Genomic DNA, 17434 nt, shown 5'->3' on the forward strand with positions numbered 1-17434 from the left:
TGTTTGAGTACTCCCATCTTTATTGGGAAATTAGAATGTTCAGCAATTTGGTTTACATATCCTTTTAGTTTGATTTTAAGCCAACATTATCTTTGTTAATGGGCTAAGTGAAATTTGTTTTGATACAGATGCTAGAAGTTTGTTTTTTGTTTTTTTTTTTTTTTCCGGATTTTTAGTTTTCCTCATCTCTTCTTAAGTACAAAAGTGATCAATGTTCCCATTTGTTGGTAGACAGAATCAGTGTGTTTTTTTTTTTTTCTGGCACCAAGTTTTATACTTGTCTATGAAATTTTTGTAAATAACATCAATAACTTAATATGTATTTTGAAGAGAACTGTGGTTGTTTATGAATTTTTGAAAAAAATGTGTTTACTGTTTCAATAATACATCTTTTTTTTCCCCCCCAGAGAATGGATCTTGGAGAATGTCTGAAAGTTCATGACCTGGCTTTAAGAGCAGATTATGAAATTGCGTCCAAAGAACAAGATTTTTTCTTTGAACTTGATGTATGTGTCTTTTGCTTTAATGGGTTAGATTATTTTTTCTGGTAAAACATTTTGAATGTGGATTAATATTTCTATAGGAAAAGGCTCTTAGCAAATTATCTTCTTTGTAGTTGAAGGACAGTACTAAATTAAGATCTTTTTTTTTTTCTAGGTCATATATTTTCTTGACTAACAACATTTTTAAAAAAATACAATGTGAAACAGTATTTTAAGAAAATTTGTAAAAATCATGCAATACCTATATTCTTTTGAAAATTAAACTATTCCAGTAAAGTTGTAATGATTAAGGAAACTTTAAGCACATGTAAACAACAAATTTCTGGTATATTTAAGGCCCTTTAATAATCTACTGAGTTAAAAAATAATCTGAGTTTTTACATTCATTTTTTTTTTTGTATCTGTAAATGTATTTATGGGGGGTATATTAAGTGAAACTAATAGAAGAAATCTCAGAAGGTACCATTTAGGTACCTTAAAGGCTCAAAATCTGATTGTTGATACAAATAATTGTTTTAAATAACTTTTTAAAATTTTTTATAGAACATACCAATTAGCATTACATGAACAATGAGCATACATCTTAAAACTTTTTATTAGTAAGATGTGATAGGTATTTTACTTGGTTTGAAAGATAAAACAGTCTGTAGGCACCCCCATTTACTTCTTTTCTAAGAATTTCTGCTAACTGAAATGAAAATCAGGGGTGCCTGGGTGGGTCAGTCAGTTAAGTGTTCAGCTTGATTTCAGCTCAGGTTATAATCTCAGGGTCAAGAGATCAAGCTACGCATTGGCTTTTTTTTTTTTTTTTTTTTTTTTTAAGATTTTATTTATTTGAGAGAGAGCACAAGTGAGGTTGAGGGGCAGATGGAGAAGTAGACTCCCTCCTGAGCAGGGAGCTCAATGTGAGGTCGGATCCCAGGAGCCCAGGATCATGATCTGAGCCAAAGGCAGGTAGATACTTAACCGAGTGAGCCAGCCAGACAACTCCTCCACATCTGCTTCTACGCTTGGCGTGGAGCCTGCTTAAGATTCTCTCTCCCTTTCCTTGCCCCTGCACGTTCTCTCTCTCTGTTTTCTCTGTTAAAAAAAAAAATCTATGTAAACATAATTTAACATGAGGCTAATTAGTCGGGTGGGAGACATCTTAAATTAATTGGATTTTAATTTAATATATTCTGGGCATAAAATACAGCAGAAACCATCATCTAGATCTAGGGGTATGGATATTTAGGTCATTTTCCATATTTTACCATTATAGTATGGTAATATATTATTTCTACATATCAAGTACCTATAGAATAAATTTCTAGAAATAGAATAACCAAGTCCAAGAAAAGTTTTGCCAAGTTATTCTCTATGAGACATCAATTTATACTTCTACCAGTAATTCGTGAAATTATTTCCTATATGGTGACATGGTGTGTTTGTCAAAGATTCCTTTGCAACTTTGGTAAATGAAATGTGGAATATAAATGTAATTTTAATTTGCATTTGTCTTATGAGTGAGTTTAAACATATTTCTTATATTTAATATCTATTTTTCAGTGAACTATTCTTGTACAATTAGTTTTTGGCTGTTGGCTAATCTTGGATATTTACATTTTTCTAACTTGTCTAACTTTACATGTTATGAAAATCGGCCCCTTCTCATAGATAATATATTTGATTTTTTTCCCCCAGTTTTTCTTTTAGTTGGTGTGGGCCTTGGCAGAATTTTTTTTTTTTTAAGTTTCTTATTCTTTTTTTTTTTTTTTTTTTTTTTATTAAATTATTTATGATAGTCACAGAGAGAGAGAGAGGCAGAGACACAGGGAGAGGGAGAAGCAGGCTCCATGCACCGGGAGCCCGATGTGGGATTCGATCCCGGGTCTCCAGGATCGCGCCCTGGGCCAAAGGCAGGCGCTAAACTGCTGCGCCACCCAGGGATCCCCGATGGCAGAATATTTTTATAGTTGTTTCATTTATCAATGCTTTAAAAATTTCTAATGTGTTAATTCAAAAGCTCTTCCTTATTTTGAGGTGATTAGAGTTCTCATGGTTTCTTCTGGTATTTTTATGGCTTCATTTTAAACACTTAGATCTTTGAACCAACTTAAATTTGTGCTGGTCTAAGGAATTGAGGTATAGATTTAACTTTCTTTTTTCAGATAGCTGTTTAGTTGACCCAGCATTATTGATTGGTCCATCTTTTTCCTCTCACTGCTTTGAAATGCCACTTTTATCTTCCTATAAGGAAATTTTAATAGATTAATGTTGTGAATTTAAAGATGAATTTTATTTAAAACAATTTTTTGGGACACATGGGTAGCTCAGCGGTTGAGCATCTGCCTCTGGCTCAATTAGGTGGTCCCGGAGCCCCAGGATCAAGTCCCACATTGGGCTCCCCTTGAGGAGCCTGCTTCTCTCCCTGCCTATGTGTTTCTGCCTCTCTCTCTGTGTCTCTCGGGAATAAATAAATAAATCTTAAAAAAAAAAAAACTGTAATAAAAAAAGCCACTTGACTCAGGGCTCCATCCTAGGAGCCTGAGATCATACCTGAGCTAAAGGCAGATGCTTAACCCAATGACTCACTGAGGTGCCCCATAAAGTTTAATTTTAAATTAAAAGAGCTAACTAGCTATTTATTTGTCATCACAGATAAGAGCTTTTTCAAATGAGCCTGTTGCTTTTCACTTTCAAGAAATTCTTAGAATTTGCTATGTGCTAAGTAAATTGGTATTTTAATTAAACATTTGTATTTTAAATTAGCTATATTTCTGTACAGTAAGATACGAAAGTCCAAATTGCTTGACTTGGGTATAAATCTTAAAAAGTTTCCTTTTAGATGAATTACTATTTAATTGCAGACATACTAATAAATACTTGGTGAATGGCTTTAATACAATTATTGAAGTGGATTTTTACAATGTAGAAATTGCTAAAATTGTCACTGGTTTATTCTTTGAAAAGAAAGCAAGTTTTCCTGATTGTAGCATTTTCATTGTGGAAAATTTGAGAAGCACAGAAAAACATTATTCAAAATATATTCAAAAAGAATTGTTAAAATTTTATATATGCTCTTCCACTTTTTTCTCTGCTCTATTTTACAAAATTGGAATTTTATGGCATATACTGTGTAACATGCTTTTTATTTACAAATGAATCGAACATTTTCTTGTGTCATTAAATGTTCTATTAAAACCTTTTTTTGATGGCTAAAGATAAAAATTTCTACATTTCCTAGATATTTAATGTATTTACAATTTTACACTGTTAAAAATAACACTGTGAGGGAACATCTTTGACTATTAAGCCTTCTAAATATCTGATTACTTTTTTAAAGGCATTTCTGGAAGGAAAATGACTAAGGGAGCATTTTTAAGGCTTTTGACACAAGTTACCATGTTACCTTTTTGAAACACTGGACTGATTTGCACTCAGTGGAATATGAGTGGCAGTTTCCTTGTAGCTTTACCTTTCCTGGGAATTATTTATGTTTACTCTTTGCCAGTATGATAGGTGATGACTAGTATTTTTGATTCATAATTGAATCTGCTCTTGTTACTCTTTTACTACACTATTAGCATTTTAAAAAATAAGTGTAGGAGCATGTGGGTGGCCCTGCTGGTTAAGTGTCTGACTTTTTTTTTTTTTTTTTAAGATTTTATCTATTTATTCATTAGAGACACAGGCAGAGCGAGAAACAGGTTCCATGCAAGGACCCAGTGTGAGACTCAAATCCAGGAATCCGGGATCACTCCCTGAGTCAAAGGCAGATGCTCAACCGCTGAGCCACCCAGGCGTTCCTAAGTGTCTCACTCCTGATGTCAGCTCAGGTCTTGATCTCAAGGCCGTGAGTTCAAGCTTTGCATTGGGCTCCTCTACTTTAAAAAAACAGAAAATTAAGTATAATTTTAGAGTAAAGATATTCATGAGTGACACAGACTGAGAGAGAGAGAGAGAGGCAGAGACATAGGCAGAGGGAGAAGCAGGCTCCATGCAGGGAGTCTGATGTGGGACTCGATCCCGGATCCTGAGATCTCGAGCTGAAGGCAGGCTCTGAACCACCCAAGTGTTCCGTAAAGATATTTCTGAACCACCCAAGTGTTCCGTAGAGTAAAGATATTTCTGAACCACCCAAGTGTTCCGTAGAGTAAAGATATTTCTGAATAAAGTTGGTTTTTCTGGCAATAATTGTCTTTTAATTAAACTTTGCAGGCTATGGATCATCTGCAATCATTCATTGCAGATTGTGATCGAAGAACAGAAGTGGCTAAGAAAAGACTAGCAGAAACTCAAGAAGAGATTAGTGCTGAAGTGGCAGCAAAGGTAAGAATTTCAGTCATTTCATTAGTACTACAAAATATAATTTCAGCTCACTAATTTTAACTTTTTATTTTAAAATAATTATATTCACAGATTGCAAAGACATATAGGGAATTCTCTGAACTCTTCCTTAGGCTCCCCTTATGTTCATATTTTATACAATGGTAGTACACTTTTGATCACGACATTTTATTTAGCTTTTACCAGTTATTTGTGTACTTGTGTGTGCATGTGTAGCTCTCTGCAGTTTTATCACATGTAAGTAACTTGAGTAACTACCACCATAATTAAGTTATTTCACTCTAGCATCACTATGAGACTCCCTCTTACAACTCTATAGCCATATCAACTCGTCCTTTCCTTATCTTCTGGCAACCACTAATGTATTCTCCAGTTCTATAATTATGCTATTTTACTGACTATTACATAAATGGAATCATGTATCCTTTTGAGATTGATTTCACTCAGCACATGTTCTCTCTTTAGTAAAATGTCTGTATGTCTTATACCCATTTTCCAAATGGATTGCTTATTTTTAATGTTGAGTTGTGAGTGATCTTTAGATGTTCTGTTATACCCACCACTTTTTAAAAAAATATTTTGGGGATCCCTGGGTGGTGCAGCAGTTTGGCGCCTGCCTTTGGCCCAGGGCGCGATCCTGGAGACCCGGGATCGAATCCCACATCGGGCTCCCGGTGCATGGAGCCTGCTTCTCCCTCTGCCTGTGTCTCTGCCTGTCTCTCTCTCTCTCTGTATGTCTATCATAAATAAATAAAAATTAAAAAATTGTTTAAAAAAAATAAAAAATAAAAAAATATTTTGTTGTGGGAGAATTTGGGTGGCCCAAGATGGTTAAGCATCCAACTCTTGATCTGTTAGCTCAGGTCGTGATTTCAGGGTCATAAGTTCAAACCCTGAGTTGGGCTCTAAGCTGGGTGTGAAGCCTACTTAAAAAAATTTTGGTTTTGTTGTAAACTTAGTATGCAAAAAGTAGAAAGAGTTGTGCCTGGCTGGCTCAGTCAGTAGAGCGTGCACCTCTTGATCTCTGGATTGTGAGCCTGAGACCCACGTTGGGTATGGAGATGACTTAAATAAATAAACTTTTTTTTTTTTTTTAATATTTTCTTTTTTTTTTTTTTTAATTTTTATTTATTTATGATAGTCACAGAGAGAGAGAGAGAGGCAGAGACACAGGCAGAGGGAGAAGCAGGCTCCATGCACCGGGAGCCCGATGTGGGATTCGATCCCGGGTCTCCAGGATCGGGCCCTGGGCCAAAGGCAGGCGCCAAACCGCTGCGCCACCGAGGGATCCCCAAATAAATAAACTTTAAAAATACAAATTAAGAAATCTAGAAAGAAAGGAACAATAAATCCCAAAGGGTTCGTCATCAGTTTTTTTTTCTCGTTTGATTATTTTAAAAGCAAATTCTAGATGTCACATCTTTTCACCTCTAAAACAGAACCATAAAATCACATCCATAAAGTTAACAATTTAATGTTATCATTAAAGTTTGTTCAGACATAGGCTGAGGGAGAAGCAGGCTCCCTGCATGAAGCCTGGTGTGGCACTCGATCCTGGAACTCTGGGATCATGCTCTGAGCCAACGGCAGACGCTCAATTGCTGAGCCACCCAGGCATCCCTCTAATCAGAATCTTAAAAAAAAAAAAAAAAAAAAAAAAAAAAAAAAAAACCATACTTTGTGTTTTGTTGATTTGATGACTTAATACTTTGAAATATTTTGTGCTGTTCAGTATAGGTTGTACATTTTATGCAAACGCAGAATGGAGACAAAGAGTTTACCCAGATAGAGTTTGGATGACAACATTAAATATAGTTCTCAGAGATGTATGTACAAAGGGAAGTGGATTCCTTTGTGGAAAGGATGTGTTTTTGTTTTAAACAATCTCTGCACACTATATGGGACTTTGAATTCATAGCCTCAAGATCAAGAGTTGCATGCTCTTCCGACTTAGCCAGGTGCTCTAAGGAAGCAGTTATTTTTAATCAACGTTTTCTGAAAAGTTCTCTAAAGATGGGATCCTAAAGTGTGGGGATCTAATGTCATGGTTGGAAAAGATCCACAAGTGCTATCTTGGTTTATGTGGCATTGTAATTGGTTATCTGTCACTACAAAAGTGCTGTTTAACAAATTACCTCAAAACTCAGTGACTTAGGGAACCCCTGGGTGGCTCAGAGGTTTAGTGTCTGCCTTTGGCCCAGGGTGTGATCCTGGAGTCCCGGGATCGAGTCTTGCATCAGGCTCCCTGCATGGGGCCTGCTTCTCCCTCTGCCTGTCTCTCTGCCTCTCTCTCTCTCTGTCTTTTGTGAATGAATAAATAAAATCTTAAAAAAAAAAAAATTCAGTGACTTAAAACAATTAAGTGTTTATTAGCCCATGAACTTGATGGAGAAGTTACTGCTATCTCAGTTGGGCTAACTCACATGTCCTCTGATCAAAGGCCATTAAACCTAGAAGGCTAGCCTGGCCATGTTCTTATGGTAGTGGAAGAGATTAAAAAAAAAAAAGTCACACAAGTGCTTTTTAAGACTTTCCTTCTGTCATGTTTGCTACTGTTCTATTAAACTAAAGTCAGTTACATGGCCGAGGTCAGAACAGAATATGATAGTACTAATTATATAGCAAAGAAATGGATATAGGGAATGGTGAAGAGTTTAGGGCATAATCCAATCATTCTGTAACAGATATTGAGAGAAAAATACTGCCTTGCTAAAGAAATAAGAAAATGAAAATAGAATTGAAAATTTCTTTGAGGGATGAATATTTTGGATTGAAGGGTATTTGAGAATTAAAGATTATTAGCACACTAGTTTGTTGTGATTGAATGTCCATAGAAATTGAAATCTTTGCTAATATGATTGGCTACACAGCCTGAATACTTACTTTGTGGCCAATAAAAAGACTGTATAGGTATCATATGCCATTAAAACAATAGGAATGAACTATATTCTCAGGATGATGGTGAGGAGGAGGAGGACAAAGATCATAAGGCAAAAAGTAATACCAAGGGAAAGACATGAACTAAGGCTAAGGGAGGACAGAGTGCTATGGTAGTGTACTGAAAGTCAGTAATGTGCTGTGCAGTGTGTGTAAGGCACATTTTCTCATTTCTCACAACTTTGTGAGATAGGTATTATTCTTTTTTTCTCAGATGAGGAAGTGGATTCAGGTTAAGCAATTGTGGTCAAAATTACATAGCTGGTAATTGGTTTGGCAATAAGCCAGGCTTGTTGGACTCTAAAGTAATATATTTGTCTTAAAGAAGATCTGCCAGTTTGTTCCTATAACTCCTGTTTGAGCCTATGCTATTTGTTGGACGTTGGAAATAAAAGATGAGAAATACATACATATTTTTTTCTTTTTTCTTTTTTTCTTTTTTTTAAGATTTGATTTATTTGTTCATGAGAGACCCAAGAAGTAGAGACACACGCAGAGGGAGAAGCAGGCTTCCCTCAGGGAGCCTGATGTGGGACTTGATTCCTGGACTCTGGTATAATACCCTGAGCCACCTAGGTGTCCCTAAAGATGGGAAATAAAAATAGCTATCTACAAAGTGTTAAGATATATATATAAAAGTATATACATAAGTGTGGGTGTGTATGTGTGTAGAAAAGTATATATTTAGGGCAGCCCCGGTGGCGCAGCGGTTTAGCGCCACCTGCAGTCCAGGGCGTGATTCTGGAGACCCAGGATTGAGTCCCGCATCGGGCTCCCTGCATGGGGCCTGCTTCTCCCTCTGCCTGTGTCTCTGCCTGCCTTTCTCTCTCTCTCTCTGAATGAATAAATAAATAAATCTTTTTTTTTTAAAAAGTATATATTTAAAAGTATGGTATGTACATAAGAATGTTATGAAAGATAAAAAGATGACACAAAGGAGGTTTTGGCACTCTTATGTTTAAGTGGAGTTTTTGTTTTTTTTTTTTTTTTTTTTATGATAGCCAGAGAGAGAGAGAGAGAGAGAGAGAGAGAGAGAGAGGCAGAGACATAGGCAGAGGGAGAAAAGCAGGCTCCATGCACCGGGAGCCCGACGTGGGATTCGATCCCGGGTCTCCAGGATTGCGCCCTGGGCCAAAGGCAGGCGCCAAACTGCTGCGCCACCCAGGGATCCCTTAAGTGGAGTTTAGATGTGATTGATTAAGAATGTTTCACAGAATAGTTGGATTTTGTTGAATGAATAGATATACATGAGTTCAGGCAAAGGGAGGTAAGGGATGATAGCCCAGGAAGAGGGATGGCGTCACTCTGCAAAGTCACAGAGGCAAAAAACAGTAAATTTGAGAAACTAGGTATAGTTATAGATTATGTTATGAATGAGAGAACAGCAAAAGATGGATTGGAAAGGTACACGGGTAGATTATGGAAGAAGTGGTATTTTATACTTGAAATACACTGCCAAAGTAGAGGTTGTAAAGTAACAGTTAAATTGAGTTCAGTTATGTTCCTGACTTCATTGTAGTGAGAACAGGTAGGCGTAAAACATCCTCATATTCCATCAGTTCATTTATGATATACTCAGAAAGCATTAGTTATACTCCTATTGCCTTAGATAACTTGTCTTTTCTAAGCATTTATGAAATATTTTGAACTTGGATAATTCTGCTTTTTATTCGTGATCTTCTTTTCTGTTTCTTTCTAGGCAGAACGTGTTCACGAATTAAATGAAGAAATTGGTAAGTTGTTGGCCAAGGTGGAACAACTGGGAGCTGAAGGAAATGTCGAAGAATCCCAGAAAGTAATGGATGAAGTAGAGAAAGCACGGGCAAAAAAAAGAGAAGCAGAGGTGAGAAGATTCTTAATGGTAATATGTATAGCCTTACTGTCAAAACATATTAGATTGAAAATTATTGAAAAGTTATTGCTAGTAAAGACAATTTAAACCAATTTAAAAAACTTAGAAAAAAAAATTTAGTCTGTACCATAGTACTGGATCATGCATCAAAGTTGTGGGTGGTCTTTTTTTTTTTTTTTTTTTTACTTTAGAGGCTTTGATCTGTTGAAGTGTATAACTAGTGAATGAAATTAAGCCAGCTTGTCATTAACAGTCTCACACACACACACACACACACACACACACACACACACACACACACACAGCATAAATGTGGTTCCTATGGTACCCTTCTCTCCCTTGATTTTACCCCTGTGCAACCGTAGCATTCTCCCTTCTCTTCCCATCTCAGTACAGTCTGCTGGTACTTGAGGAGCCTCCTATCATTCTTTCTCCATAGCACAGGTCAAAATCTCATACCCTGCAGACAAAGTTCTATTTTGTTTGGACCATCTGATATTTGTTAGAAAATCAGATACCTTCACATGGGATTGTATTCTCCCGTTTTGCCATAGTCTCCATTGCTCTTAACTGTATCACACCTCAGTTTAATTCTTATTCTGCCCTCTTAAAGACGAAGCTTAGATAATTGATTTTAGCCCATTGAATGCTACAGATTTTCTTCTAGACATAATTGTAGCTGCACCCCACGTATTTTCATACGTTATTCTTTTTTTTAATATGTTATTTTCATTTCAATTTGTATATTTGCTAATTACTTGTGGTTTCTTTGACCTACGAATTATTTAGGAGTGTATTTTTGTATATTTGGTGCTTTTTCCAAGTATTTTTTTGATTGGATTTTAATTTAGTTCAGTTGCAGTGAGAGAACATTTGTGTGATTTCAGGTCTCTTAGCTACATCAGTACCTGTTTTGTGCCTGCACATGGTCTCGGTGAATGTCTGCTCTACATTTGAAAAGAATGATGCTCTGTGTTATTAAGTGGAGTGTTCATAAATGTTAATTGAGTCAAGATAGTTGATGGGTTATTCACGTCTTCCATATCCTATTGATTTTCTGTTCTGTTTACTGAGGAGTATTAAAGTCTCCATCTCGAACTGTGGATTTATTTACTTACCCTTTCCATTTTGTCAGGTTTTGCTTCGTGTATTTTGAAGTCCTGTTACTAGGTTAATCCATGTTTAGGTTTGTTGTGTCTTTTTTTTTTTTAATAATTAAGCCCTTTATTATTTTAAACTGTCCTAGTAATGTCTTTTGCTTTGAAATTTCCTTTGAGGGTGCAGCCCTGGTGGTTCAGTGGTTTAGTGTCACCTTTGGCCCAGGGCCTGATCCTGGAGACCCAGGATCAAGTCCCACGTTGGGCTGCCTGCATGGAGCCTGCTTCTCCCTCTGCCTGTGTCTCTGCCTCTCTCTCTCTCTCTGTGTCTGTCATGAATAAATAAAATCTTAAAAAAAAAATGAAATCTCCTTTGATATTAATAAAAAGTCTGTCTAGCTTCTTTTTATAAGTTAAAGTTGAATACTATGAACTCTAGATAAACCAGTGGGGGGAGGAAAGTATAACTAATCATAGAAATAAAATGAATCCTAAAAAACACTTAATCCAAAAGAAGGAAGGAGGAAAGGAACAAACCCCAGATTGGACATATAGAAGATAACACAATGGTAGACTTAAACCCAGTGTGCTAGTAATTATGTCAAATGCAAATGGTCTAAATATTCTAATTAAAAGGCAGATTGTGAGACTGTTTTTTTTTTTTTTAAGATTTTATTTATTCATGAGAGACACAGAAAGAAGGCAGAGACATAAGCAGAGGGAGAAGCAGGCTCCTCGCAGGGAGCCTGATGTGGGACTCGATCCCTGAACTCCAGGATCACACCCTAAGCCAAAGGCAGACGCTCAACCACTGAGCCACCCAGGCGCCCCTGTTTTTTTGTTTTTTTAAAGAAAGACTTAGGGTACCTGGGTGGCTTAGCTGGTTAAGCATCTGCCTTCAGCTCAAGTCGTGATCCCAGGGTCCTGGGATTGAGCTCCATGTCCGGCTTCCTGCTCAGTGGAGAGCCTGTATCTCCCTCCTCCTCTGCCCTTCCTTCTTGTTTGTGCTTGTGTGCACATGCTCTCTCTTAAATCTTCAAGAAAAGCAAGACTTAACTATATGCTAGCTACAAGATATCTACCTTAAATATAGAGACATTAATGGGATGGAAAAAGACATACCGTGTAGCCATTCTTGTTAATTTTGATGTCTAAATACTTAGGATTTGTTTAAATCTAATTAATACCATTCTAGAAAATAAACACTGTGAATTTTAAAATGCTTAGTATTTTATAGCTTATTTCCCCAAAAGATTCAAGTAATGAACCTAAGTAACTATTATTGGTTATATATTTTGCAGTTTTCTTTTTTTTTAATCTTTTTTTTTTTTTAAGATTTTATTTATTTATTCATGACAGAGAGAGAGAGAGAGAGAGAGAGGCAGAGACACAGGCAGAGGGAGAAGCAGGCTCCCTGCTGGCAGGGAGCCAGATGTGGGACTTGATCCTGGGTCTCCAGGATCAGGCCCTGGGCCGAAGGCAGTGCTAAACCGCTGAGCCACCGGGGCTGCCCCTTATTTTGCAGTTTTCATAAAATTTCATATATATATGTTTTTGAAGATTTTCTCGTATCACACAGTGGCATCTTCAGCCTGTTATGTTTTATCATAGTTGATTTTTACTAGGGACAATGCATTAAAAAATTTACTTGCTCATTATAGATTGTGTTCAACTGTACATAATAGAAAACTTATGATGACTTAACCAAGAAAGGGTTTTTTCTCATTTATTTTTTTTTTTTTAAGATTTTATTTATTCATGAGACACACACACACACACACACACACACACACACAGAGGCACAGACACAGGCAGAGGGAGAGGCAAGCTCCATGCAGGGGGCCCGATGTGGGACTCGATCCCGGGTCTCCAGGATCACACCCTGGGCTGAAGGCGGCGCCAAACCACTGAGCCACCTGGGCTGCCCGGTTTTTTCTCATTTAATAAATAATTGTAGTTAGGGAGTCTGGAGCTGGTACAGCAGCTCCATGATTCCATCAAGTACACAGGCTATTTCTGGCTTTATATTCAGCCATCCATACTAAATGGATTCATCTTTATGCTTATCAATTTGTGGTGGCAGTATGGCTATCTGCTAAAGCCTTTTCTCTGTACATAACTAGAAAGAGGAAGAAGAATAACAAGGGACAAAAATTGAGTTAACTTACCTCCTAGTGTCATACATTTGTTTTTCTTTCTTTTTTTTTTTTTTAACTTCATTTGAGAGAGAGCATGAGCTGGGTGGGGAGGGACACGGAGTGGGAGAAGCAGAAGCAGACTCCCGCTGAGCAGGGAGTCAATGAGGCAAATTTCAGGACACCAGGATCATGACCTGAGCCAAAGGCAGACACTTAACCAACTGAGCTACCGAGACACCCTGTTTTTTAAAAAACCAAACAAAACAAACTTTTATTTGGAAATATTTTCAGAAAGGTAAAAGAAATAGTATAAAGAATTCCCCTATATCCTTCACCCAGGCTCCAAATGTTAATATTTTATCATACTTGTTTTGTCTTTCTCTTCTTGGGTGTGTGTGTTTGAGCTGTTTGACATTAGGTTATAGATATGATGCCTCTTTTTTTTCTTTAAAGATTTTATTATTCATGAAGACACATTTTATTATTCAGAGAGAGAGAGGCAGGAGACATAGGCAGAGGGAGAAGCAGGCTCCATGCACGAAGCCCAGTGTGGGACTCAATCCTGGGACTCTAGGATCATGCCCTGAGCCAAAAGCAGATGCTCAACCCCTGAGCCACCCAGGCATCCCTCCCCACCTTTTTTTTTTTTAATATGATGCCTCTTTAACCCCAAATACTCCAATGCGTATTTTCTCAAAACAAGGATATTCATTAGATAACCACAGTATAATGATCTGGATCAGAAATTAACACTGATAGAGTTAATGAAATCTGATACAATTAATGAAATCTTAACTCAGATTTTTCCAATTGACTCAATAATATTCTTCTTTAGCGTGGCTAAAGAGGTTGTGTGCTTGCCTTCGGCCCAGGGCGTGATCCCGGAGACCCGGGATCAAGTTCCACATCGGGCTCCCTGCATGGAGCCTGCTTCTTTCTCTGCCTATGTCTCTGCCTCCCTCTCTGTGTCTCTCATGAGTAAATAAATAAAATCTTTAAAAAAATAAAAATCTTCTTTACTAAAACATTTTTTTTTCTTCGTTTAAGGCCCAGTTCAGGATCATGTACTGCATTTAGTTACTGTCCCTCTTGTTTTCTTTAGTCTGGAACTTCAGTCTTTGTTTGACATATTCTTGACAGTTTTGAAAAAACACAGGCTCATTACTTTGTAAAATGTCCTTCAGTTTGGGTTTTTCTGATTTTTCTTTCTGGTTATATTTTTGACAGTACCATTGCAGTAATGTTACATCCCATCAGAAGGCACATGTTAGTGATTTGTCCCATTTCTGGTGATTGGTCTATTTTTCCACTGGAAAATTGAAGTTACAGTGCTTTCTTTTTGTAATTAATAAGTGTGTTGGCATTGAGACATTTTTAAAACTGTAAACATTGCTTTCCATCAGTTTCTGATCCACAAGTGATAGCAGCCATTGGTGATATTTTTTGTCTCAGTCTATTGACTCCCTTTGAAAGAACTTTTCTATAGATTCCATCCAGCAATGTCCACTTGAAGAGCCTTAGCCAAAGCTCTGTGGGGGCTTTGAAATGTAATGTATTTTAGCTGAACATGCTGTTGGCCTCATAAAAGGGAAAAAAGGATACAGCGGATACACAAACCCACTAATTATTATTTCATTAATGAAATTTTTTTTAAGATTTTATTTATGAGACACACACAGAGAGAGGCAGAGACACAGGCAGAGGGAGAAGCAGGCTCCCTGCAGGGAGCCTGATGCGGAACTCAATCCCAGAACCCTGGGATCACGGCCTGAGCCAAAGGCAGATGCTCAGCCACTGAGCCACCCAGGCATCCCTCATTAATGAACTTATTATAAATCAAATGGTTGAGTGTTAGACATTTACTCTCATTAAGGCACTTTTCATTGCTTGTCATATAGAACTATTTCTCTTAGTGGAAATAGAGATTTTTTAAAAATTTATTCATGAGAAACACAGAGGCAGAGACATAGGCAGAAGGAGAAGCAGGCTTCCTCTGGGGAGCCTGATGTGGGACTTGATCCCTGGACCCCAGGATAATGACACTAAACACTGAGCCACCCAGGTGCCCCACTACATTTCATTTTTAACAAAAGTTGTAGAAAACGAAACAGTAGAACACAGAAAATGGTTTCCGACAGTCATATTCTTTACCATGGTAGAATTCTTAGAGTAGTTCTTGGCAAAATACAGTTGAGTCTCCATCTTTTACCTTCAGTGGAGAAGTCCCAAGGACAGGATAGTGGAAGCCATCTTTTTTTTTTTTTTTTTTTTTTGGACGCCATCTTTTTTATGACAAAAATAGCCATTCTTTTATGTATTCATTAGAAAACTTTTTTTGTGTGTAAACAGTCTATTTTGTGTAATGGTATGACTCAGATTTATATGAACATTGTTTTTTTCACTTTTTAGGAAGTTTATCGGAATTCTATGCCAGCTTCCAGTTTCCAACAACAGAAACTTCGAGTCTGTGAAGTCTGCTCTGCCTATTTAGGTCTTCATGATAATGACAGACGACTGGCTGATCATTTTGGGGGTAAACTGCACCTGGGATTTATTGAAATAAGAGAGAAGCTTGAAGAATTAAAGGTACATTGGTAAATTAATACTATGTGCTTAATCTTATTTAACCACTCATTGTTTTGATGTGTATTAGTTATCTTTTTGTATCATATTCTTGACTATGCTCTTGCTAAAAATTCATACCAAATAGTGTAGAATTATAAATGGAAATAACTGGTTTAATGTATAATGTCTGAGAAACAAGACTTATAAATACTGTCCCCTTATTTTGGGAGGTAGTATTTTGTTTTGATGATGACATTGAATTACTGGCCTTGCAAACTGGGTTCTAAACTAACTCTTTCATACAAGTTTAAAGGAAGACAGAAAATGAGACTAGTATTTATTTGAAATATTTTGCAGTTCTTCACTAAATAGCAAGCTTGTTGGATCTCTAGTTTTATTTTTTGCTCCTGCTCCCATTTCAGAAAGGAATTCGGATGAAATCTGTCTTTTAAAAAAGGACAATTACTGTCACATACATGGCTATTGTGAGAAAGGCAATACAGTTATTACTCATGTGGTGAATTATTTTGAGAAGCTAAGGAAACAACAAACATAGGGTATTTCTAAAGATGTAAATAAAATCAGAGTAAATGTATATAATCAGTTTACTTTCCATCAGTCTCATGAGGCTAATTTTTTTTTTTAAGATTTTATTTATTTATGCATGAGAGACAGAGAGAGAGAGGCAGAGACACAGAGGGAGAAGCAGGCTCCTTGCCGGGAGCCCGACATGTGACTCAATCCCGGGTCTCCAGGATCCCACCCTGGGCTGAAAGCGGCACTAAACCGCTGAGCCACCAGGGCTGCCCCTCATGAGGCTAATCTTTAAAAAATTATGGCAGTGTAGCATTTTGTCATGAATAGAAGATAGGTTCAGAGGTAGCAAACACTGGATAGTGACTTTTTTTGCTCAAATTAACCCAAGATCTGTAGTTTGACATTTAAAATAATGTGGAGTCAGAAACACTTAGGGATATCTCCATATTCATAATTAACAGTGAGCTCTTCTAAGTATTCTGAGTAGCTAGGATGATTTTGGGTAAATTTTTATTTAAAATGACAAAGTAAGTTTCACTATATAATGGTTAGTGAGCTCGAAATTAAAACTCAAAAATGCTACATATTTGGGAGTCTTTGCAGATAACAGACAGCAACAGGACTGTTTGGCACTTTACTGTGTGTTTTTTTGAAGCAATAGAATTGGGATGGTGATTGGAAGTGTGACAGAAGACATTTTATTTTGGAAATTAGAGAATGGGAACTTGTAGTGATTTATAATACGTAATGTCCTTTAAAAAATACAAAAATAAAAAATATATAAAAATAGGCACATCTTGGCTCAGTTGGTAGAGCGTGTGCCTTTTGATCTCAGGGCCATGAGTTGGAACTCCACATTGGGTGTAGGAATTACTAAAAAAAAAATGAACTTTAAAAAAAAATACAAAATAATGTTAGAAAACATTCAAAGGAGAAGAATCTTGTAGAAATGATTTTGAAATATTAAGTCATGAAGAAATAAAAAATTTTACAAATGTTCCCCAGAAGGGCGAAAGATTTTGGAAACTAGACTTGTAAGCGTAGTGATTTTACCCAGCAGAACTTTTAATTGTTACTAAACAGATTTTGATGTTACTTGTACTGTATTGGGAACCAGATATGGTAGAGTTTAGGATAATTCTTGTTAAGAGTGGACCCAGTAAATAATGCTCCTCATTTTTTATTATTTGAACTGTCATTGTCTTTTAAGAGAGTTGTAGCTGAGAAACAGGAGAAAAGAAATCAGGAACGCCTGAAACGAAGAGAAGAAAGGGAGAGAGAAGAAAGGGAGAAGCTGAGGAGGTATGGAGTAATTAATTGAATAGTCCAAGTATGTGAAGTTGAATCTCCCGGGCTCTAAAAAGAGATGTGATTGGTACAAGATTTTAGGTGTTAATAAATCTAGACATGAGAGATTTGTTTACTTTTGAAAATGTTACCATGTGAAAATGCTTATACAAATATGTTAAGTTACAG

The 17434-nt window shown here is 36.7% G+C and overlaps 1 protein-coding gene across 7 annotated transcripts in view; it reads left to right on the top strand.

Moving 5' to 3' along the window:
* LUC7L2 (LUC7 like 2, pre-mRNA splicing factor) overlaps positions 1–17434 on the top strand; it is a 62389-nt gene that overhangs the window by 32917 nt on the left and 12038 nt on the right. For all 7 annotated transcript variants that reach the window (XM_055335173.1, XM_055335174.1, XM_055335180.1 and 4 more), the window contains 5 exons: positions 408–506; positions 4704–4814; positions 9469–9612; positions 15266–15442; positions 17169–17260. In XM_055335173.1, the coding sequence (XP_055191148.1) occupies positions 408–506; positions 4704–4814; positions 9469–9612; positions 15266–15442; positions 17169–17260 (623 nt within the window). The remainder of the gene's footprint in view (positions 1–407; positions 507–4703; positions 4815–9468; positions 9613–15265; positions 15443–17168; positions 17261–17434) is intronic.

Source organism: Nyctereutes procyonoides, unplaced genomic scaffold (genome assembly GCF_905146905.1).
Source record: "Nyctereutes procyonoides isolate TBG_1078 unplaced genomic scaffold, NYPRO_anot_genome, whole genome shotgun sequence".
Taxonomy (NCBI): domain Eukaryota; kingdom Metazoa; phylum Chordata; class Mammalia; order Carnivora; family Canidae; genus Nyctereutes; species Nyctereutes procyonoides.